A 23,932-nucleotide genomic window follows, 5' to 3' on the forward strand; every position below is an offset into this window, starting at 1 on the left:
CGCACCGGGGTCTGGCGACGACAGTCATTGGGCACCCCAACTGTCCGGACGGGCTCTCTGGCTTCCTATTGAGCAGAAGCGGGGGTGGGCGGGACCTCCCACCGTTTTACCTGGGCCCCGCCCCCGGTCGGCCTCACCCAGGCCCCGCCCCGCTCCTTTCCTCGGCCCCTAAGTGGTGGGAAAGGGACACGAGCCCTCCTTGTCAACGCCCTTTGCCGAGCTTCAAAGAAGTCCTCACCTCTCCTTTGCGTCCTTCGGCGCAGAGCTCATCCGATTGGCTACTGCAGCAGCAATTCCCGCCTTCCTAAGCCGTACCCGGAGGGCCGCAGCTCCCCATGCGGAAGTGTCTGGTTTGTGTTGAGGTAACTGCAGCAGAGAAGGTTCTTGGCAGAGGCTGCGCTGCCTTTGCTGTTGCCATAGCAACGCAGTTACCTTGGTGATGAACAGCTAGGAACCCAGAAGCCTAAATTTGGCTCCTCCATCCTCCCTCTTCCCACCTGTTTCCTCCAGATGTCCAAAGCTAGCCCACCTCCTTTTAATTTTTTGTGCAAGTCTCTTTCCCTATGCTACTGACCCAAACACCTTACCCTTCCGTTGGAGTCTACTTTACTTCACCTATTCCCTCCCAGTCTGGCTTCTGCCTCCGTCCTGGGTGACCAGTGGGTGTTGGCATTGCCATTCAGATGGGACAACATGGGAGGCGCGGGTCGGAGGATGATGAGCTCAGTTTGAGTCAATTTATTTTTTAAATTTATTTTTTATTTAAGTATAGTTGAATGAGTCAATTTAAAATTAAGTCTGTGGCACTCGTGGGACACTGGGGAGGTGGTTGGAGACCTAGGGCTAGAGATAGACATGGGAGTCAAGACACCAACAGGGAAGAGTTCAACTACAGTTCATCTATAGCATAGACCCTTACATAACCGTTAAAAAGAATGAGGTGCAATGACATGAAACACAGGGAAACATGTCTATGACAAATTATAGAGGCAGGATGGGGGTTGAAGGTTAACAGCACTCAGGAGCCAGATTGCTTTGGGTTCAAAGCCTGGCTCTACCATTTGCTATGACCTTGAACAAATTACTTAACTTCTGCACTTCAGCTTCTCCATCTGCAAAATGAGGGTAAGAAAAATACATATCTCATAAATACCTTTGATGTAAAGATTAAATGAGTTAATCTATATAAAGCACTCAAAAACAATGTCTGGTCCATAGCAAGGATATGTGTTGCTGGGTGAAAAAAAAAGCAAGTCACAGTACAGTGTAGCAATTATAGTATGTATGAAAGCATAACAAAACGAAAAAAAATCAACAAAAATTAATTATGTGTATTATTAGAGTATGTATAATTATCTCAATTGTGTAAAAACTATAGCTTTATATCACAGAAAATTTCTGGATTTATTCAAATATGTTAATGAGTAACACTGGTGATTCAGGTGAAGGAAGAAATGGGAACTTAAGTTCTAATATAACATTTTGATTCTTTTTTACAAGCATATATGAGCACAGTAGTAATAATACTTTCTAAAAGATAATTTTAGACTTAGGGCAGAGCTGCAAAAGTAGTATAGTTTTCTATGTCCTTCACCCAGCCTTCCCTTATATTAGCATCTTACATAATAGAACAGAGGCTCTCAGCTAGGGGTGATTTTGTTCCCCAAGGGACATTTGGCAATATTTTAAGACATTTTTGATTGTCACAAATGGAGGAAAGGAGATGCTACTCGCATTTAGTGGGTAGAGGCTGCGTATGTTACTGAACATCCTGCAATGCACAATTATCCACCCAAAATGTCAACAGTGCCAAAACTGAGAAATTCTGCCACAGAATAATGATCAAAACTAAGAAATCAACATTGGTACAATACTATTAACTAAACTAGACTTTAAAAGAATTTCCCCCGTTTTCCCACTAATATCCTTTGTATGTTCCAGGATCTACATTGTCATGTCTCCTTAGTCTCCTCCAATATATGTCAATTTCTAGGTCTTTCCTTGTCTTTCATGCTCTTGATACTTTTGTAGAGTAGAATGTCTCTCATTCTGATGTTTGGTCATGATGGGGTTTGTCTGGTATTTTCTCATGATTAGATTGAGGTTATGCATTATTGGGAGGGATACCACAGAGATGATATGCCCTTCTCAGTGCATCATCCTGGGTGATAAATGATGTTGCAATGTATTACTGGTAGTATTAGGGTTTCAACTGCTGCATAACAAATTACCCCGCAATTTAGTGGATTAACATTTGCCATCTCAGTTTCCAGTACAGTTTAGCTGGTGTCAGCAAGGGCGTCTGTGGTCTTATCTGAAGGCTTAACTGGATAGGATCTTCTTCCAAGCTCCCTCATATGGTTGCTAGCATGATTCAGTTGCTAACAGGATACTGGACTGAGGACCACAAGTTCTTCACCGGCTATTGGCTGGGGGCCAGTAAGGCAACTCACAACCTGGCATCTGGCTTTCATCAATGAGCAAGAGAGCAAGCAAGACAGAAACCAGTCTCTTCACAATCCAATCTCAGAAGTGATGTACCATCACTTATGCCATATTCTGTTTGTCAGAAGTTAGATCTACCCTATACTCAAGAGGAGGGGATCACACAAGGGTATGAATACATGAGATCATTAGGGGCCATCTTAGAAGCTGCCTCTCACAGTTGTGATGTTTTTGATCACTTGTTTAGGGCAGTATCTGAACTATTTTCCCCTTTGTAATGAATAACTACTTTTGGGAGAGATACTTTTGAGACTGTGCAAATACCCTACTTCTGCTTAAACTTTTGCCCACCAATTTTAGCATCTATTAGTGCATCTTGCCTACAGCAATTGTTACTACGGTGATGCAAGGGTGGGTGATTTATTTCTCTCTTTCCTTCTACAACTAACTGAAATCCTTTTGTAATGAAGAGTTGTCCCTTCTCGCCCACTCATTTACATATTCAGTTATTTATTTATACGAGCATGGGCTCAAGGATATTTAATTCTTTGGGTTATAATCCAATACTATCGTTATTTTGTTGCTCAAGTTGTTCCAAATTTGGCCACTGAGAGCTTTTTCACAGGTTGGCCTCTGTGCCCTTTCAACGTGCTTCCATCCTTTTTATTTGAGTACTTCTTACCTTCTGGTACACAAATTTTGGGGGTTTGTTTTTTAAGCAAACAGGTAAAGAGGATACTGACCTATAAGAGCAGGAAAATACAGGCTCAGTTTGTATTTTCCCTGCCCTAGCTCTGGAATCAATTACTTCTCCTCCCCCCCACCCCCACCCCAAATTACTTCTCCCAGAAGCCCTGGTTCCTTTTATTGGAGAATATTATTTAGAAACCAAGATCTGGCTGCTGGGTGTGCTCACTAATACTGGGGTGTCACGGCTTCTGGTCCCTCTAAGTGGGTAAAGGAAATATATGTACATATGCACATGTCTGTATTTCTACATGTGTCTGTAAACATATTAAACAAAAACCATGAGTCCACACTGATAACTCCCAACTCTAATCCAGCCCCACAGGGTTCATTTTACCCACCCCCTTCCACTGTACCCTCTCCTGGTTTTATTTGTAACTTCTTTCTCCAGCAGCAAGAAAACTGGCTCTAATTATATACAATATATTATCCAACCCTGTGTGTGTATACATGTACAAAACTAGTTTCAGATTTGCTAAATCATACCACTGTGAGGAACATAGTTACCAACTAAAGTACAGTGTTTGTGTATAATTCTTTTTTCTTTATTCTTACAGTATTAAATCAAATTACTTTTTCAAGGTTATTTAGGTCAGCTCCTTTCTCCCCTAACCCCTTTGGTGGGGTCATGTGATTCATTTGTAATACAGGCAGATTTATTTGACAGCCTGCATTCCATCTTTCTCCCTATATCCTCGTTGGCAAATGCTGAGTCCTGCATCCACCACTAGTTCCAGACATAGCAGTTCCATCACCACAGAAATCCCTGCATACTGCCCTTTTATGTTAAAAAAAAAAAAAAAAGCAAACAAAAATCAATAAAAATACTAATTAAAAAGAATGAAACGGATAATTTATATAGAAAGAAGAAAAGTAAAGCATAAAAAAGCAAACCGCTGAATGGTATGCAAATATTACAGAATATATAATTATTCCAATTGTATAAAAACTATAGGTTGTATTTCAGAAAATTTCTGGATTCACTCAAATGTTAATTATTGCCACTGTCGGTGGGGATATTATAAAAATAAGAAACAATTTTTAACAAAACATTTGAATTTTTTTTTACAAGCAGTTATTGGCACAGTCTTTTTAAAAATAAAACTGAAGTTTATATAAATGCATTGAAAAAGATCTGACCTCAGGAGAGAGAATGGGGCCAGGAGTGGGGTCTTACTTTTAGCATGTACTTTTCTATGCTGATTTGAAAACAAGGACTCACCTTGTCAAGGTTGTCATGAAATTAAAAAAAAAATTGGTTTTTTGTTTTTTTTTTTAACTTTTGGGTTTTATTTATTTATTTATTTATGGCTGTGCTGGGTCTTCGTTTCTGTGTGAGGGCTTTCTCTAGTTGCGGCAAGTGGGGGCCACTCTTCATCGCGGTGCGCGGGCCTCTCATTATCGCGGCCTCTCTTGTTGCAGAGCACAGGCTCCAGATGCACAGGCTCAGTAATTGTGGCTCATGGGCCCAGTTGCTCCGCGGCATGTGGGATCTTCCCAGACCAGGACTCGAACCCGTGTCCCCTGCATTGGCAGGCAGATTCTCAACCACTGCGCCACCAGGGAAGCCCGGGGGTTTGTTTTTTAAGCAGACAGGTAAGGAGGATACTGACCTATAAGAGCAGGAAGAGCAGGAGTACCAGAAAACAGAGATTTCTAACTTGTCAGGAGGAAATGGAGTTCTAGGGGCAGGAGGGAAGCCAAGGGAGCAGGTAGGGAGGTGGCCAATGGAGACCGAGGTGAGACCATCACCCCAGGCAGCTGGCAGGTCTGCATCCCAAGAAGCTTGGTGGCAAAAGGCAGGCAGAAGCCTGGGTGGAGCAGTGGGCTAGACTTGAACATGGTTATGTCCTGAGAGGATCAGCCAAGTCAATACACAGAGAGGGGAGAAGGGATGGAGCAAGGGTCTAGGTGAAACTCTCAAAGCAGCTCCAGAATGTGGCTCTGGGACAGGACAGGGCCAAGGTTGAGCCCAGGATCTGTGGCCAGGGGAACAGAAATGGAGTGTTTGGGGTCCTGTCTACTCAAACCTGAGGGAAGAAGGCAGGAGACGGCTAATAATGCCAGGCATCCTGCTGTTTTAACTCCATTATCTCATCATTATCTCATGGAAATGTGACTGTCATCATGGTTCCCCGTTTTAGAGGAAGAAACTGAGGATCAGAGAGGCTGACTCCTCCAAATTCCACTGCTAATGATCAAAATTCAAACCCAGTTGGTCTGACTCTTGAGGCTGGGTTCTTCTTGTAGCCTATGCCACACTGTTTCGCTCTGTCCACAAGGATTTCATAAGTGCTAAGAACTGTGGCTGCTTAATCATGCTTTATCTCCACTTTTGTCTCCACTTCACGACACAGCACTGAAGTAAACACTGTCGGTTCCAGTTTGGATAAGGAAATGAAGGTTAAGGGAGATTAAGTAACTTGCCCAGGGTCACAGTTGGTGGCAGAGCTGGGATTCCACCCATAGTCTCTCTGAATCTAAACCTGTATTCCTAAATACTACGTCTACTGTCCTTACCCAGATGACAATAATTAGGTCTATTAGGATGACAATAATCCCAGGATCTCTTGACCTTCAGAGACACACGGCTAGCCCCAGAGCTCTGGTCTTCCATTCTGGCTCCCTCATTGATCCAATCTTGAACTCTTATTGAGCAGCTGGGTACTGAGAATATAGTGACGACCAGATGCCAACCCTCCCCTCAAGAGATAGCCCTCACTCAAAGATGACAACAGTGAAGCAGCCTCTAAGTCTTTATTAACATGAGTTTTCAAAAACAAGCATCCATATTAGTGTGGGGGGCGAGGGTGGGGGAAGAGGGAAGGACAGGTAGAAGGAATTCTGCTCTATTGGTAATAAAGCTCCAGGTTCATCCCATCGTGGATTTCATCTGAAGTACAGGTGTTAAGGAATCCTCACTGTGGGCTCCATCCCCACCCCTCCCATCTGTCACAGCTGGGTCAGGGTGGCCACATTTTAATTTGAAAAGAATCCAAACTTTTAAAAAAGTTCATGTTCCTTTTGCACAACAAACATGCCCGAGTCTCCCTCCACTCTGACCTCCTGTACCCAACTCAAGTGGAGCTCAGTAATAAATACTTTGACTGGAAAGTGTCAAAGTCTTATAAGCCGAGTCAAATCAAAATACTTCACCAACCACCCTCCTCCTCCAACAAAATAATTACATGGCTCCCATTTTCTAAATACTTAGCATGTGCCACATATTAAGTTAAATACATTATGTGCAAAATCTCATATAGACTCCAGTACGGAACAAAGAGAACCAAGTCTGGGTATGTAGACCCTTCCTCAAGAAGTCAAAGGATACAGTCCCCCAGAGATACGTGGTCCTTAAAAATCGTGTACCTGCGGGATAAAAACTTTTCAGGAAAAAGCCTAAGGAGGCTCTTCAGCCTGGAGGCAAGCTGAGGAAGTTCTGCCTAAGCAAAGGGCTGGCTGCAGCCCTCCCCCAACCAAAAACTTCTGGCCTGCTCCTGTCCAGCCCCCAGCTCTACCCCTGTACTCACCACTTCTTCAATACGATCTTGTTCCAACGGGTGCCAGTTTGGGCTGCAATCAGCTTCTTAAGGTCCCCTATGGTGTCATCAGTACTGGGCGCAGAGGAATTAAGGAAAATGGAAGGGGGAGATAGAACGCGACGAGGACATTTCCAGGAGTGAATGCACTCTGCCAGGACCCCATTCCCGCCCCCACCCCTGCCCCCGGGTTTAACTAAAATCACCCTACAACATAGACTGAGTTGCCTGCCTCATTCATGTCAAGCACCCTCCGGAAGCCACCGCCTCTCGGCCGCCAGTGGATACTTGCATTTAACGCGGACCTTCTTCCCCAGACGGTCGTTGCAAACAACCTCGATCATCCTGGCTGGAGCTACACAGGGCGGGGATAAAGGCAAAAGAATCAGGACTTCAGGGATCCCTCAGGCCCCAAGGCACCCGGTTATTGAGACTTAATGTTCACGCCTCCCTCAATCCCCCATATCGGAGTCTTCCTGGGCCCCAAGTCCTGTGTCCCAGGACCTCGGACCCCACGGCGACCGCGGACCCCAGGCAGCCGCGCGCCCCACCCCCCCCGTCCCGGCCCAGTCCCACTTCAGGTAGCCTGAAGGCCTCGTCTCGCCTCTCGCAGGCGGGCGGATCCTCGACGGCCGGGTCCCATCAACTTTCCCCTACTCCGGACCTCTCCACCCGGCCCCCTCACCTCGAATCTCCTGGAACCAGCAGACGCCACACCAAACTCGCTCGAATGCAGAGCCCCAGCCAGCGCGGACGCTAAGAACCGGAAGCGGAAGTGCGCAACCGAAAGCTCCTCCCTCCGCTCCTCCCAGTCAACGCCCCGCGGAGTTCGCAGCCCCGGGCGGGATGTGGGCTTGCGGTTCCCAGGAGCAGCTATGGGGTCCCGAGCCTGAGTAGAGGGACACATGTGGACGGAGCGTGGAGCCGAATGAGGGTCCCGGCTGGGGAGGGGCGTGGAGAGTCAGAGGTCATGGACCGGCGCCCAGCCGTTTGGATGCAGTTAGTTGAAGGCTTTGCGCTGTGCCGAGACGCCGTCTGGTGTGGCATCTCGGGGGGCGGGGATGACCTCTCGTTCCTGAGCCTGACGGAGCCTCTAACTGCAGCTTTAGGGCTTTGGGGAGCCTGGGTCAAGTCCTGCGGGCATCCCGTCCGCCCCCCTGCCTTCATTCAGGGCTGGGCCTCGGAAGCTTTTTGCTCACCCCTCCCCTCTGCTTATCTCGCCTGCCCCCAGGGACATCTTGGGTGCAGACTACAGTCAATAAGTGAAGGAGCCTCCTGATCCTGGCCTGGATACCAGCACTTACCAGAATGGAGTTCTGAGTTCTGGTCGTCACTATATTCTCAGTACCCAGTTCTGACGTTGCACGTCTACCTGCAACACTGACGAGGAAGCTGGAAACTGCTCAACTGCAAAATCTCCCAGGTCTGTATCTTCAAGGAAGGTCGCTCCCGCCCTACAGGGGGCACTGTGTACCAGTTCCCAGCCTTGCCTTTCAGCGCCAAAGCAGCCCCTGAACTGGTCTGGTTCCCCAGAGCTGGTGGGACAGAGAACACCCCTCCCTAAGTCCAACCTGCCAATGGAACTGACTCTTGAACTGTTCCCTCTCAGCAGATGGGATTCTCCTAGTTTGGTGAGCCTAAAAGGATTCACTCTGAAAAGGGGCCACCACTTCTTTTTTTTTTTTAATTTTTATTTATTTATTTTTGGCTGCGTTGGGCCTTCGTTGCTGCGCGTGGGCTTTCTCTAGTTGCCCCGAGCAGGGGCCACTCTTCACTGCGGTGCGTGGGCTTCTCATTGTGGTTGCTTATATTGTTGCAGTGAGTGGGCTTCTCATTACAGGGGCTCTAGGTGCGCAGGCTTCAGTAGCTGTGGCACGTGGGCTCAGTAGTTGTGGCTCGCGGGCTCTAGAGCGCAGGCTCACTAGTTGTGGTACACAGGCTTAGCTGCTCCGCGGCATGTGGGATCTTCCCGGACCAGGGCTCGAACCCGTGTCCCCTGCATTGGCAGGTGGATTCTCAACCACTGCGCCGCCAGGGAAGCCGCGGGGCCATCACTTCTGATTCACCCAATCCACCTTCTCAAACTAGGATATGAGATTAGGTGGAAGACATGAGATGCTTTCCTGGGGAAAGGGAGGATGCCCTGTGACCCTGTTGGGGCTGTCCTGCCTTAGGGAACTGGCCCAAGGATTCCCACCTCAAACACTAGACTCAGGGGCCTTCCTGCCTCAGGACTTTGATCCGTTATTTCTCCGACCCCTGCAGAATCCCTCTGAGTGGGCTTGAGAGGGCAGGGAATCTGAATGGAAAGCTTATTCAGGTTGGAGACACAGGCTTTGGATCCAAACAGATGAGTCAAAACCCCTTGATATTAAGCTGTGTGATCTCAACTCTTCCCCTCTCTGACTCGCATCTTCCTCATCTATGAAAGGGGAGAGCAATCCCCACCCTAGGATTGTAGTAAGAATCGGTCTTGGACCAGCCCCTGACAGTCCTCTTGCAGAAGAACAAATGGGGCAAGAGGGGGAGATGGGAAGGTCAAGGGTGAGTTTGAGGGGAGTAATGTGCCCGAGGAAGTTTGGAAGGAGCACATCTTTGCATTCACATAGAAATACTAGGACACACCAGATGTTGATGGTGTTTACCACTAGACGGTGGAGTTGCTGTGTCTCATGTTCCTCTTTTTGGTGCTTTTGGTGTTTTCCCAGATTACCTACAATGAACATATGTTACTTTTGTAATCAGAAGAAAAAGTAAGTGTTATTTTTTTAAAACAAGAAGTTCTATTTTTTCAATGTTTGATTCAAAGGTAGCTAGGGAATTCCCTGGCGGTCCAGTGGTTAGGACTCTGCGCTCTCACTGGGCCCGGGTTCAATCCCTGCCCAGGGAACTAAGATCCCAGAAGCTGTGTGGCGCAGCCAAAAAAAAACCCAAATTTTTTAAAAAATTAAAAAAAAAAAAAAGGGGGGGAGCTAAGGTACCGGATGGTGATGCTGAGTTATGGGCTGGGGGAGATTGGAAAGGGGTGAGGAGTGCTGCTGAAAGGGGAGGAATATAAAGTCTGGGATTGTTGGGGGCTTGGGCTCCATGGGCAGTAGTGGGGATCTAGTGGGGGGCTGCCAGCCCCAACTAGGCTAAGGCATCCTGAGGAAGTGGAGGGGATGGGCAATGGGAAGTCCCAGGACTAGGCTGCCACTGCTGCCTGGACTGCCTCCTCCAGAGCCAGGTGGGAAGGGGAAAGGCCTCAGGAGACAGGACACCTCACCTTAGAGACCTCTCTCCACATCCTGGTAAATATCATTCGGAGCTTCCCATGAAGGGACTCAGTGCCTGCCCATTGAGGGGCCAGGACAGCCCCATCCTCCCGTCTATAGGTAGCCGAAGGACCTGCTGTCAGAGCTGCTCTTGTGGGGAGGTAGATGCTTCCCAGGATGGAGAGTTCTGGGTCAGAACTCAAGGAGCAAGCTGGGCAGGGCCCCTCTGCCCCTTGTCGCCTAAGTTTCTGACCCAGAGGAAGGAGCTTATACGTGGGGATTCCCATCCCTCCACTCCTGTATGCTTGATGGGGAGGAGATGGTCCTTAGGAAACCCCTGTAACTGAGCTGGGGTCAGGGACACCTGCGTTCTGCTGAACTTAAAGGTTCACCAGAGGGGAAATAATCTTAGAGGTGGAGAGAGTTGCTCAGGAGGTCCCTTCCCCCCAACATCTCAGCCTGTCAGCAGGCCTTGGAGATGCAGCAGTGTCCAAGGCCGACCTGCCACCCCAGAATTCAGTCTGATACAGGAGGAAGACAAGTAAAGAAGAAGACAAGGGAAGAGGTCCTTGCAATACAGTGTGACAGGTGCTGTGAAGGGGAAGCCCAAGGCACTGGGAGCAGAGGAGTCATTGCCCCTGCGTGCTGGCATGGGCTTTCCAGAGGGAATCGGAGAGCACTGTGATAGAGGCCCACACTCTGGCATCAGAAAAATCTGGGCTTGTGGCCCTAGCAAGCGACTTGACCTCTGTGTGATTCTTTAGGTCTTTCCTTCCACAGTCGTAAAATGGTTGCCAGAGCATGAAGCATTTTTTCTGTGCTCTTGTTTGAGGAAAAATATCAAAGGGGTTGGATTTATTAATAAACATTTGGAACTTTCTTGCACATGGTAAAAATTCAAGCAGTACAAAAGTATTATATACGGCAGCATAAAGTTTCCTCACCCTCCAGACCCCAGGCCCTCCCCAGGGACAACTACAGTTAAAAGTTTTCATTTCATCTGTGTGTCTTCAAACGCCTGATACAGAGCCTCCCAAGAAAATGATGAAACCTCTCAGATGTTAATAACGCGTCTCAATAGAGATAGGGACTTTGTATTTTCAAGTAACATACAATATTTTAAGTTGTGTCAAAGGGCAGAAATGAATGACATAGTTTTCATACAGGCCTTTATGTATAAAATGAAACACAATAAATATATATATATATATATCCAATGAGATCAAACTATATACACTGTTCTCTACACCTTTTGCTTTTAAAAGCAAACAATATCCTAGCGATTGTTCCAAACAGCACAGAAAGACCTACCTCATTCTTTCTGACAATTTGAGATCCTAGAAGTGGGATTATTGGGCCCTACAGGGGCTGCAATCTGATATTGCCAAACTGTCTTCAAAGATTTTGCATCAATTCTGCCCCATCTGCAGTGGTTGAGAAGGTCTATTTCCTCACACCAAGGCTAGTGTGGGTATTTTCTGGCTTCCTCATCTTAATCTGATAGGTGAATACCACAGTGTTTTACTTTTTATTTATTTATGGATAAGTGAAAGCATACAGATTTTTAAGCTTTATTCAGATATAGTTGATATACAAAATTGCACACATTTAACATATACATCTTAATGAGTTTGCTTTTTCTTTTTTTTTTTTTTTTTTTTGGGCCGGGCTGCCCGTCCTACGGGATCTTAATTCCCCCACCAGGGAACGAACCTGCACCCCCTGCAGTGGAAGCACAGAGTCTTAACCACTGGACCGCCAGGGAAGCCCCAGTTTGCATTTCCTTTTAAAACAGTTTTCAGCGTCTCCAATTTCTTCTCTGTGTGTGTATTAAAAACATGTATTGCCAGGGAATTTCCTGGCGGTCCAGTGGTTAGGACTCGGTGCTTTCACTGCCCTGACCGGGTTCAATCCCTGGTCGAGGAACTAAGATCCTGCAAGCCGCACAGCGCAGCAAAAACAAAACAAAACAAAACCAAAAAACAAAACAAAAAAAAACAACCCAAAACCATGTATTGCCATTATTAGTTCTTCGGAGTGTGATTTGGCAAAACCTATTCAGAATTAAACTTCACATGTCCTTTGACCCATCAACCCAACTCCTGGTTATTTATCCTATAGAAATAAAAACATGGGAGGTATATATTATGTATGTGTGTGTGTGTGAGTGTGTATATATATATATATATATATATATATATATATACACACACACACACACACACACACACACACATATGCATGTACATACATATATAAAGAGAATGTTTAGCGCCGATATTGCGGTGATAGAACTGGAAGCAACGTGAATACTCATCAATACGGGAATGTTTGAATAAATTTCACTGCCCTTATGAATTGCAACTTTAAAAGTGAGTGATATATTTTTTAAAAAAAAAGAGTGATATATATCTGGAGGGAGTGTCAATTCAGGCTCTGTGGAGAACAATTTGGCGCCATCAATAAAAGCGAAAAATTCAACACGTCTTTTAACAAGCTATTTCACTTCTACAAATTTATTCTCGAACTCTCCGCCTTGGCCTCCGCTCTTGGTTCCGCCCTCAATCCCGCCTTTTAGGGCTCGTGACCGCCGCAGCCACGCTTTCCCGGCTTGGTCCAAGCCACCCACCCCCTGGTCTCGTTCCCACCTTAACCCCGCCCCCGAGCCTCGTCACCGCTCTAGCCACGCCTTCCGGGCTTGGTCCTAGTACCCAGGCACGTCCCCCGAGTCTCGTTCCCGCCCTTAGCCCCGCCCCCGGGCCTCGTCTTCGCCCTAGCCACGCCTTCCGGGCTTGGTCCTAGTCCCTACCCCCACCCTCGGTGCCGCGTTCAGATCCCGTGCTGGTCTGGCTCCAGGTCCCAACCACGTCCCCGCAAGAGGAAAGCCAGAACTCTGCCGGCTACCGGGAGCCACGACCACCTCCCTGCCGGCACCCTCACTTCCCGCCGTCTCTTAGGGGCTTCCAAGGCGAGTCACGGAGTCCCTTTCGCCGGAAGCGGAAGTGCGTGTCGGCGGGATCATGGCGACGTTTGCGGACTTGCCGGACTCTGTCCTGTTGGAGATCTTCTCTTACCTCCCGGTTCGGGACAGGATCCGCATCTCCAGGTGCGGCCCCGCCCCGCGCGAGGGAAGGGCCGGGCGGGGGGGTGCACCAGGAGATGGACATCTAGTCCCCGCGGGGCCGGGACGTTCTAACGGCGGGTCCCCTTCCCCAGGGTCTGTCACCGCTGGAAGAGGCTGGTGGACGACCGGTGGCTGTGGCGACATGTCGACCTGACGCTCTACACGGTATGCGGGGCTGGCCAGGCAGGTCTGGGCCAAGGTCGGGTTGGCCCGACCTCGAGGACCACGCCTCCAACGCTGTGTTTCGAGCGAGGCTGTCCCGGGTGCATCCCGGCCGCGTCAATTATTTGCTCCATTGTGACCTCCAGGCCTCAGTTTCCCCACCTCCAGAATGGGTGTTACCAAAGTCGTGCAAGGAAAGGGCTTATTGATGAGTTTTCATGGAGAAATCATTTTCCATAGTCAACTTATTTCCAGAATTAATCTCCTGAGTGGTGCAGGCAAACCGTTTCCACTTTCTCCCATTTGCATTTTTTTCTTTTTATTATGAACTATTTCAAATATATGTAGATACCTTAGTTCCCTGACCAGGTATCAAACCCGGGCCCTCGGCAGTGAAAGTGCGGAGTCCTAACCACTGGACCGCCAGGGAACTCCTGCTCCCGTATTCTTAAAAACAAAACAGGTGCCAGTGGGTGTCCACATTTTACATTTCAGTAAAAACCACCAGATCGCCTTCCAAAGTAGCCAGACCAAGTCCCACCAGCAGGATCTGAGAACTGCTTCTCCACATCCTGGCCAGTGTTTGATATTATGAAACTTAAAGGATTTTCTCATTTTGTCCTTTTACAAGTAAAAGGGATTCAACCTCTGGCTTCGTGGCCATTTAAAATTTTGCCAACGGTCGCTTCTACTTTTGTGAGTTACCTTTTAGTGGGCAATATTTCTAGTGAGTTCCTTTCCCTCGGCCCAAACTTGCAGGTCCAAATTTTATCAGGAAGATTTGATTCCTCTGTCTAGAGTAGTCAACAGGGGGAAGGGATAAATTAGGAGTTTGGGATTAAAATATACACACTACTGTATATAAAATAGATAACCAACAAGGACCTACTGTATAGCACAGGGAACTATACTAAATATCTTGTAATAACCTAAAATGGAAGACAGTGTAAAAAAAGAATATATATATATATATATATTCTGAATCTGAATCACTTTGCTGTACATTGAAACTAACACAAGATAGTAAATCAACTATATTTCTTTTTTTTTTTAATTTTTATTTATTTATTTATTTATGGCTGTGTTGGGTCTTCGTTTCTGTGCGAGGGCTTTCTCTAGTTACGGCAAGTGGGGGCCACTCTTCATCGCGGTGCGCGGGCGTCTCACTATCGCGGCCTCTCTTGTTGCGGAGCACAGGCTCCAGATGCGCAGGCTCAGTAATTGTGACTTACGGGCCCAGTTGCTCCGCGGCATGTGGGATCTTCCCAGACCAGGGCTCGAACCCGTGTCCCCTGCATTGGCAGGCAGATTCTCAACCACTGCGCCACCAGGGAAGCCCAAATCAACTATATTTCAATAAAAAATTTTAAAACAGAATTTAGGAATAAAAGGATTAGGGATACCAAGAACCCAACGGAAAAGGTGTAACTGAGAGGTAGCAAAATATCCTCTTGCCTGGTCATGGATTTTGCTAATAAAAAAGTCATATTTACAAAAAAAAAGTCAACAGATTTTATGGTATGCAATTTCTTTTTAATTTAATTAATTAATTAATTAATTTTGGTTGCGTTGGGTCTTCGTTGTAGTTGCAGAGAGCGGGGGCTACTCTTCGTTGCGGTGCGTGGGCTTCTCATTGCGGTGGCTTCTCTTGTTGCAGAGCACGGGCTCTAGGCACGTGGGCTCAGTAGTTGTGGCTCGCGGGCTCTAGAGTGTAGGCTCAGTGGTTGTGGCACACAGGCTTAGTTGCTCTGCGGCATGTGGGATCTTCCCGGACCAGGGCTCGAACCCTTGTCCCCTGCATTGGCAGGCGGATTCTTAACCACTGCGCCACCAGGGAAGTCCCTACAATTTCTTTTTTCTGTCCTTTTTTTTTAAAGCTAAAATGTACATATAATGAAATGCACAGGGTACCAGTTAGTTATAGTTTGTTTGTTTGTTTGTTTTCCACTAAGTCTAAGTTCCCAGGGTTAATTTTTGCAGCTTTTACTATTACCAAGCTGTGATTTGTATTTTTTTCTTTTAACCTAGATCTAATTTACCCTGGGCAGTTTTAGCCTTTTTCCGTTTTATTTTGTATTGCTTATTTCTATGAGGAGGTAGTCATTAAGAAAGGGATAAAAATATTGCCGGGTGGATTCACTTTCTTGCTTACTGCAGAAGATAATGAGAATCCACTCTCTTGCTAGAGACAGATCTGTTATGGTCTCATATCGCCATTGCTTTTGTTCCAACCTAGAGGTCAAAACAGATTAAATCATCCTGTTGCCCCTGGGGAGGTATCTGGTTGTGTGAGGCTGGTGAGGGAAGGACAGAATTCCCAGGGAACATCAGAGCCCCAGCTGGGGCCTGCCTGTCTCCAGGCAGGTGGGGGCCTTGGGAGATGCCCCACATCTCTGCCCCAGTCACAGCCACCCCCCCCCCCGCACCCCGTTTCTGGTTCCTACAGATGCGGCCTAAAGTCATGTGGCACCTCCTTCGCCGGTACATGGCATCCCGGCTCCATTCCCTGCGGATGGGCGGCTACCTGTTCTCGGGCTCCCAGGCTCCCCAGCTGTCCCCCGCCCTGATGAGGGCCCTGGGCCAGAAGTGCCCCAACCTCAAGCGCCTCTGCCTGCACGTGGCCAACCTGAGCATGGTGCCCATCACCAGCCTCCCCTGCACCCTGAGGACCCTGGAGCTGCACAGCTGTGAGATCTCCATGGCCTGGCTCCTCAAAGAGCAGGACCCCACCGTGCTGCCCCTGCTCGAGTGCATCGTGCTGGACCGCGTCCCCGCCTTCCGCGACGAGCACCTGCAGGGCCTGACGCGCTTCCGCGCGCTGCGCTCGCTGGTGCTGGGCGGCACCTACCGGGTGACCGAGACCGGGCTGGATATGGGCCTGCAGGAGCTGAGCTACCTGCAGAGGCTGGAGGTGCTGGGCTGCACCCTCTCGGCCGACAGCACCCTCCTGGCCGTCAGCCGCCACCTCCGAGATGTGCGGAAGATCCGGCTGACCGTGAGGGGCCTCTCGGCCCCTGGCCTGTCGGTCCTGGAGGGCATGCCGGCCCTGGAGAGTCTCTGCCTGCTGGGACCGCTCATCACCCCAGAAATGCCTTCCCCGCATGAAATCCTCTCCTCCTGCCTCACCATGCCCAAGCTCAGGGTCCTTGAGCTGCAGGGGCTGGGCTGGGAGGGCCAGGAGGCGGAGAGGATCCTGTCTAAGGGGCTACCCCACTGTATGGTCATTGTCAGGGCCTGCCCCAAAGAGTCCATGGACTGGTGGATGTGACCGTGCCAGCCGACCCTGAGACCCCTCTCAGCTTTTATTAATGAGTCCCAGACCCTCTGAGCAGCACCTTACCATGGGCAGGTAATCAGGCTGGAGAGGTATGAAGGCCACAGGTAGGGAGAACCCAAGCCTTGGCTCCTTCAGATCATTGGAATCATGGTTTGCCAGCTGTGTGGCCTCTGTGACATCAGCCAGCCTCTCGGAGGCCCTGTCCTCACCTCCAGAAATGAGGAAGACCATAGCTACCTCTCGGTTATGTTGCAAAGCCTTACTCTTTACTGCCAGCCCTGAGGTCTGAGAAGGTCCTCGATGAAGAGCCATTCTCAGGAACAGGACAGATGTGGAAGGGTGGGTTAGGAGTTAGGGAGACCTGAGGGGCCAAGGCCCCTTAGGAAGCCTAGAAGGGCTGTCAACGCACGTGCACCAGCACACTGACACATCATTGACATGCCGACACACCACTGACACGCCGACACACCATTGATAGTCCTACATGCACGCAGGAGACACGGAGAGAAGGGCAGATACAACTCATGCTTTGATGATCGAAATGTTAATAAAGGTTCTCAGTTGTCCTTTCAGTATTTTGTATTCTGGATTTTCCAAGTTTTCCACAATATATATTATTTTGCTATTAAAGAAAAATCATCATGTTTTTCAAAAAAGCATTTGGTTTATTCATTCAACAAATGTGTCTTCAGCCTCCGCTCTTTTGCAAGCATGGTTCTAGGCACTGGGACCACAGCAGTGAACAAAACACACAAGGAAGAAGGCAGGATGATAAACAGGTGAACACATGCATGGAACAGTTTCAGAGACTCTGAGACAATAAACCAGGGCCACGTGATGGAGGCACACGTGTTTGGTTGAGTGGGCAGGGTGGGCCTCTCTGAGCCGAGAGCTGAGAGGTGAGGAACCAGCCCCGGGAAGCGCTGGGGAAGACAGGAAAGGCAAAGACTTGAGATGGGCGTGAGCTTGGCAATTTCCAGGGATGGGAAGAAGGTCCAAGTGGCCGAGGGAACAAGGGGTGAGCAATCAAAAGTGAAGTCAGATGATGGGGAGAGGTTGGAAGGGCCTCACAGGTGGCTTTGGTTTTAGGGGTTCAAAAGGTAGCAACTCCTTTTCCTGCCCTTTGAGTCTGAAGCACTTGAAAGATGCAGGTGGCAGACTGATAGTGATCCTAAGTGCCCACCCATGAAATGAGCGTCACTTTTTTTTTGTTTTGAAGTACAGTTGATTTACAATGTTGTGTTAATTTCTGCCGTACAGCAAAGTGACTCGTGACTCAGTTATACATATGTATATGTATATACATTTTTTTTTTTTTTTTTTTTTTTGGCCACGCTGCACGGCATGCGGGATCTTAGTTCCCAAGCCAGGGATCAAACCCGTGCCCCCTGCAGTGGAAGCGTGGCGTCTCAACCACTGGACCTCCAGGGAAGTCCCTGTCATCTGTTTTAAAACGTGCCTGGACAATAGTGCAGCCTTGGGGCAGGGTCCTGGTACCCCGCCCCCCCCCCCCCCCCCCCCCCCCCTGCCAAGGGATATACATAACAATATCTTCAAGCTGTTTTGCAGATACTGAAACCTCCACCAGGTGGGAGAATTTAACCGTATGGTGCCCACAAGCATTTAGACCCCAGACCGGTTAGAACCAGAAGGTTAATGATGCTGATTCCCACTTACCTCACCACCAACAAATCAGAAGAATGTCCACGAGCTGATCACGCCCTCCTCTTTGAACCATTGCTATAAAACTGCTCACTGGGCTTCCCTGGTGGCGCAGTGGTTGAGAGTCTGCCTGCTAATGCAGGGGACACGGGTTCGAGCCCTGGTCTGGGAAGATCCCACATGCCGCGGAGCAGCTGGGCCCGTGAGCCACAACTGCTGAGCCTGCGCGTCTGGAGCCTGTGCCCCGCAGCGGGAGGGGCCGCGATGGTGAGAGGCCCGCGCACCGCGATGAAGAGCGGTCCCCGCACCGCGATGAAGAGTGGCCCCCGCTTGCCGCAACTAGAGAAAGCCCTCGCACGAACCGAAGACCCAACACAGCCAAAAAAAAAAAAAAAAAAAAAAAAAAAAAAAAAAACTTAAATAAATAAATAAAAAACACATGTTAGGTCATCAATAAATGTTAATTAAAAAAAAAAAAAAAAAAAAAAAAAAAACTGCTCACTAACCCCACTCCAGGTCGGGACACACAGTTTTGAGGACATTAGCCTGCTGTGGTCCCCTTTGCCTGGCAAAGCAGTAAAGCTATTTTTTTTCTAATTTACCCCCACCCCAAAATAAAAATAAAACAAAACAGAATGTACCTGGAACTTGTTTCAATCACGTATAGTAAGGTGATGATAGACGTGGAGACAGCGGTTGTATGGCCATTAGCATAACTGACACCATCTTGGGCCCTGTTCCTCCTGTCCTCCCACTGACCCTATGCAGGACTGTACTGTACAGTAAATCACTTCTCTGTCGTCAAGGGCTTTGTAGTTAATAGATACTGTTTCATAATCATTAGGTTCAGGTGGCCTCTATGCTCTGTTAGGCCCCAAACAATGATGAAAACTTTCACTGCTGATGTATTCCCAGCACCCGTGAGACTAGTTACCCATTTATAAATCTTGACTTAGGAATGCACATCCTGTTTCCCAGCACCTTCCCCCATACCCTAGGTTAACTATAAATTGTCCACATGGCCCCTGGGGGGTGTGGAGTGAGTCTGTGAATGCTTCTGGGTCGCTGTCCAACTGATCCCACCCTGTGAGCAAGTTACCCTCTAATAAACGGATCCATTGATTATATGGAGCTGCCTGCCTTGTTTTTCGGTCTCAAGATGCCTTCTCATTTCGGTGGTCTCTTTTCATTCTCTCCATCCTCCAACAACTGTCCTTTAAAGAAGGGCTTATTACTACAATTCCCAAGAGGAGGGGCATGCCATGCTATGCACGGCCACACGGGAGGGGGGCACCAGGACTGGTCAGAAGGAGTGAGGGAAAAGCATGGGCCAGAGCCTTTGTTATGGTTTTTGCTGGAAGGAATGGGAGAGGCAGGGGAGGCCAGCAGAGCAAGCTAAGAATTGGATGGTTTAAATAATTTCAGTGGGGGACTTCCCTGGTGGTCCAGTGGTTAAGAATCCACCTTCCAGTGCAGGGGATGTGGGTTTGATCCCTGGTTGGGGAACTAAGATCCCACATGCCGTGGGATCACAACTGAGCCAGCAGGCTGAAACTAGGGAGAGAAGCCCATGTGCCACAACAAAAGATCCCGCATGCTGCAAGGAAGATCCTGCGTGCTGTAACTAAGACCCAACACAGCCAACAATTAAATAAATAAATAAATATGTTTTAAAAGGCATTTAAATAAATAATAAATAAATAATTTCAGTGGGTTCTAGGCTCTAGGGGTGGTGCCTAGTTGCATGTTACATGGTCCTGGGATGATTTAGGGCAGGGGGAATATTGGTGTAGGGTCCCAGGGTTAGATAAAGGAGGTGATCAGATTGGCTGGTTTGCATATGAGAAGTGGGCTCCCAGGCATGTGGTTTGCTATCTCTAGGAACTAGCTAACCCTGGGAGGGGCGGTCTTTTCCCCAGGTTTGCAAGACCTAAGATGTCAAAGCATCATAAAATGTAGAAAATAAAAAACATGATTAATACACCCTCCCATGGGAATTCCCTGGCTGTCCAGTGGTTAGTATCCGAGCTCTCACTGGCAAGGGTCCAGGGTTCAATCCGTGGTCAAGGAACTAAAATCCCACAAGCCACGCAGCATGGCCAAGAAAAAACCCCCAAAAACAAAACAAACAAAAAATACACCATCCCATGAAGGTAAGGTATCATTTATCGAGTGCTTGCTTATTGCACGTCAGGTACTGTGCTCAGTCCTTCATGTACAGACTCCTATCAGCAGCCCAGGGAGAAAGGCACAGAGGAGGAAACTGAGGCACAGAGAAGTTAAGTTGCCCAAAGCCACACAGCTAATGAAGTAGCAAAACTTGAGGAATCTTATTCCATGATCTTAACCATTATGTGAATTTGCTTTGTTGACATGGAACATTATGTGAAAGGATGGCCCAGTAACTGTGCTCCGTTAGACAAAAAAATTTTTTAGTTTATTGAGGCATAATTAATGTATAACAAACCACATGTTTAAGTAATTTGATGACTTTTGACACGTGTACACTCGTAAAACCATCACTACAATCAAAATAACAAACATTTCCATCATCCCCAAAAGTTTCCTTGCGGCCCCTCATAACCCTCCCTCCGTTCCTGTCCCCAGGCAACCACTGATCTTTCTGTCGCTATAGATTATTTTGCTTTTCCTAGGATATTATATAAATGGAATCATATAGTGTGTCATTTTCTCTGTGTGTGTAGGAGGGGTCTTGTTTCTCTCACCCAGCATACTAATTTTGAGATTTATCCAGACTGTTGCAGGGATCAAAAATTTGTTCCTAGGAATTTCCTGGCAGTCCAGTGGTTAGGACTCCGTGCTTCCACTGTAGGGGGCCCCGGTTTGATCCCTGGTGGTCGGAGGAACTAAGATCCTGCATGCCCTGCAGCGTGGCCAAAAAAATAAAAAACAAAAAGCTTAAGAAAAAAATTTGTTCCTGAGTAGTATTCCATCATATGGCTAGAGACAATTTGTTATCCATTCACCTGTGGATGGTTATTTGCGTTTAAACATATAATTCTTGAGCAGAAATTAACACAACATTGTAAATCAACTATACTTCAATTAAAAAAGTAAAGTATAAAATAAGCCTTGGGACTTCGCTGGTGGTCCAGTGGTTAAGACTCCGCAGTCCCAATGCAGGGGGCCCGCGTTCGATCCCTGGTCAGGGAACTAAAGATCTCACATGCTACAACTAAAGATCCCGCATGCTGCAACTAAGACCTGGTGCAGCCAAATAAATAAATAAGTAAATATTTTTTTAAAAGAGCCTTAAAAAACATATAATTTCTGGATAACAAGAAATTTTCCTGATGTTGAAAATAATACCTGCTTGTAAATAATTTTAACATTACAGAAATTGAATCTATTTCTAATCCCTGGTCCCACAGGGAATCATTGTAAAAAGTTCGGCTTATCGTCTTCTAAAACTTTCTTTGTCTTGTTGACTGAAAAAAAAAACGCAGAATGTGAGAGTTGTGAGTTAAGTTTTATTAGGGACAAAATGAGGACTATAGCCCAGGAGACAGCCTCTCAGATAGCTCTGAGGAACTGCTCCCAAGAGGTAGGGGAGGAAGTCAGTATACATATGACTTTAACGAAGGGGGATACGTGCAATCAAGCACACATTTGGTAGAAGGTTGCTGCTAGTCGCAAGGAGCAGATGTCTCCGTTAATAATTTTAGTGCTTCTCTAAATATGAGAAGATGGAAGAAACTAGACTGATAAAATCTTCTGAAAAATCTAACTATCGGAAGACCTGTTCTGCCAGTTTTTCCCGGAGCACAGAGTGCCTCATTCCTGATCTCCACCCTGAGCTCCTTTCAGGGTGCGTTGAAGGTCAGCCACTGCAGTAGCTAGTGACTTCATTTTTGCAGAACCAGAAGGCAAGTGACAATTTTTAGTTGGCCGTCTATTTTTGTGACTTTGGACAAAAAACAATCACGGGCATCTCTTCATTTCCCTCCTGAGTTTGAGACCAGTCACAGGACTCAGCAATGAAAACATCAGCTGCATGGCCCATAAAAGCAGGACTGAAACACGTGGCGCCACTATGCAGCCTGGTGGGTTTTCTGATATTTCACCCCTAAATTTGCCAAACCTACTCGGGCATGGCAGAGCTGGTCAACCACAAGGCTCCTCTAGATGCTTACTGCATGACCCCAGCCTGATCCAAATACCCTCTGTCTGGGGCCCAGAAGACTCCAAAAGGCAGACAGAAAGGGTGTGAACCGTTCGAACTCAGCTCCTTCTTCCAAACCCACTATTCAGATAAAGTGTGTGCATGTGTATGTGCAGAGAGGGATCAGGACGGTCGCTTCAGCTGAAATTCCCCCTACTCGGACCCAGGGAGCCAGAGGAACGGAGTTTCTGCCGTAACTCAGACTGAAGTAGATGCATACCTGTTTAAAAAACATTTTTTTTTTTGATTTTTTAAAAAATAAGTTTATTTACTTACGTATTTTTGGCTGTGTTGGGTCTTCGTTGCTGCACGCGGGCTTTCTCTAGTTGCGGCGAGCAGGGGCTACTCTTTGTTGTGGTGCACGGGCTTCTCATTGCGGTGACTTCTCTTGTTGCGGAGCACGGGCTCTAGGCGCGTGGGCTTCAGTAGTTGTGGCACGTGGGCTCAGTAGTTGTGGCTCGAGGGCTTAGGTGCTCCGCATCATGGGGGATCTTCCCGGACCAGGGCTCGAACACGTGTCCCCTGCATTGGCAGGCGGATTCTTAACCACTGCGCCACCAGGGAAGTCCCCATACCTGTTTTGTGTCTATCTCAGCCTATCGACAAGGATGCTATCAGCTAGGGATGCCTGGAGCACTCACCTGGGCCCAGACTTAACGCAGCGAGCCTCCACAGATATTTCCCCAACCTGAGCCACTGCTGTGTGGCTGGACTGGCCCTTATGGTTTCTTATTATGATTGTGATGAAATAAATTTATTTTAAGGCTGGACAAGAAAAAATTTAAACATAAGATTCTCTCTCTGCCCATTTGGGCCACTACCTCCTCTCCCTTTTGTACAATGTGCATCTGCATTATACATTAACCAGACCTCCTTAGAAGACACAAGAATACCTGCCCGACTGTAAAGAGCAATTTTCTCCTGGCACCAGCAAGGTAACTCCTTGGGAGATAACATTCCTTTCTTAATCTTGTAAAAGGTCACAATGACTGACTCTTTGCCTTGTACGTGCAGATCTGTACTTTGTGAACTCTCAGCATGTCACTTTGACGTATAACCTTTTCTCTCAAAAAAATGTACATAACTGTGCTTTGACCTGTAACTGGTGGAAAAGTCCTCAGAGCTTTCTGAAAGACTGTCTCCCAGGTTATAATCCTCAGGTTGGCTAGAATAAAATTCTCTATTTCTTTATTAGATTGACTACTAATTTTTTTTTCACTGACAATTCCAAGAAGCACCTCAGCAACAATCAACAGGGAACTTGAAAAAACAAGGTTTATTAGTCACAGGTCCTAAAAGGTACGAGGGCATGCCTAAGGTCTCGGATAGAAGGAGATAGGAAGCACAGACCTGGGTTCTGTCTTTCTTGGGGTCGAGGGTGGGGTGACAAGTATTTTAAGGTTTCACTCTGTATTGGTGAATTTAAAACATAAGAGCAGGAACTAGGGGGCAGGAAGAGAAAAATGGGAGCACTTGAACAATCAGTTATCTAGGTTGCCCAGGGATCGCTAAAAGAGGACCTTCATGGATGGGGCAGCC

At 47.5% G+C, this 23,932-nt stretch overlaps 2 protein-coding genes across 4 annotated transcripts; one reads left to right on the forward strand and one right to left on the reverse strand.

Moving 5' to 3' along the window:
* Window positions 1–5,935: 5,935 nt before the first annotated feature.
* On the reverse strand, window positions 5,936–7,542 carry UBL5 (ubiquitin like 5). Its single transcript, XM_028163287.2, has 5 exons — window positions 7,417–7,542; window positions 7,020–7,086; window positions 6,723–6,806; window positions 6,524–6,561; window positions 5,936–6,085 (listed from the first exon to the last, which is right to left on the reverse strand). The coding sequence occupies exons 2-5, from the start codon at window positions 7,073–7,075 to the stop codon at window positions 6,042–6,044; spliced, it is 222 nt and encodes a 73-aa protein (XP_028019088.1). The 5' UTR covers window positions 7,076–7,086; window positions 7,417–7,542; the 3' UTR covers window positions 5,936–6,041.
* Window positions 7,543–7,557: 15 nt separating this feature from the next.
* On the forward strand, window positions 7,558–17,748 carry FBXL12 (F-box and leucine rich repeat protein 12). 3 transcript variants are annotated; one of them, XM_007169011.3, is made up of 5 exons: window positions 7,558–7,730; window positions 7,963–8,154; window positions 12,943–13,091; window positions 13,202–13,274; window positions 15,718–17,748. In XM_007169011.3, the coding sequence occupies exons 3-5, from the start codon at window positions 13,006–13,008 to the stop codon at window positions 16,537–16,539; spliced, it is 981 nt and encodes a 326-aa protein (XP_007169073.1). In that variant the 5' UTR covers window positions 7,558–7,730; window positions 7,963–8,154; window positions 12,943–13,005; the 3' UTR covers window positions 16,540–17,748. The 3 variants fall into 3 exon arrangements, with proteins under 3 accessions (XP_007169073.1, XP_007169072.1, XP_057397514.1); XM_057541531.1 differs by having other exon boundaries at window positions 7,603–7,665; XM_007169010.3 differs by having other exon boundaries at window positions 7,558–8,154.
* The last annotated feature ends 6,184 nt before the right edge of the window (window positions 17,749–23,932 follow it).

Source organism: Balaenoptera acutorostrata, chromosome 2 (assembly GCF_949987535.1).
Source record: "Balaenoptera acutorostrata chromosome 2, mBalAcu1.1, whole genome shotgun sequence".
Classification (NCBI taxonomy): domain Eukaryota; kingdom Metazoa; phylum Chordata; class Mammalia; order Artiodactyla; family Balaenopteridae; genus Balaenoptera; species Balaenoptera acutorostrata.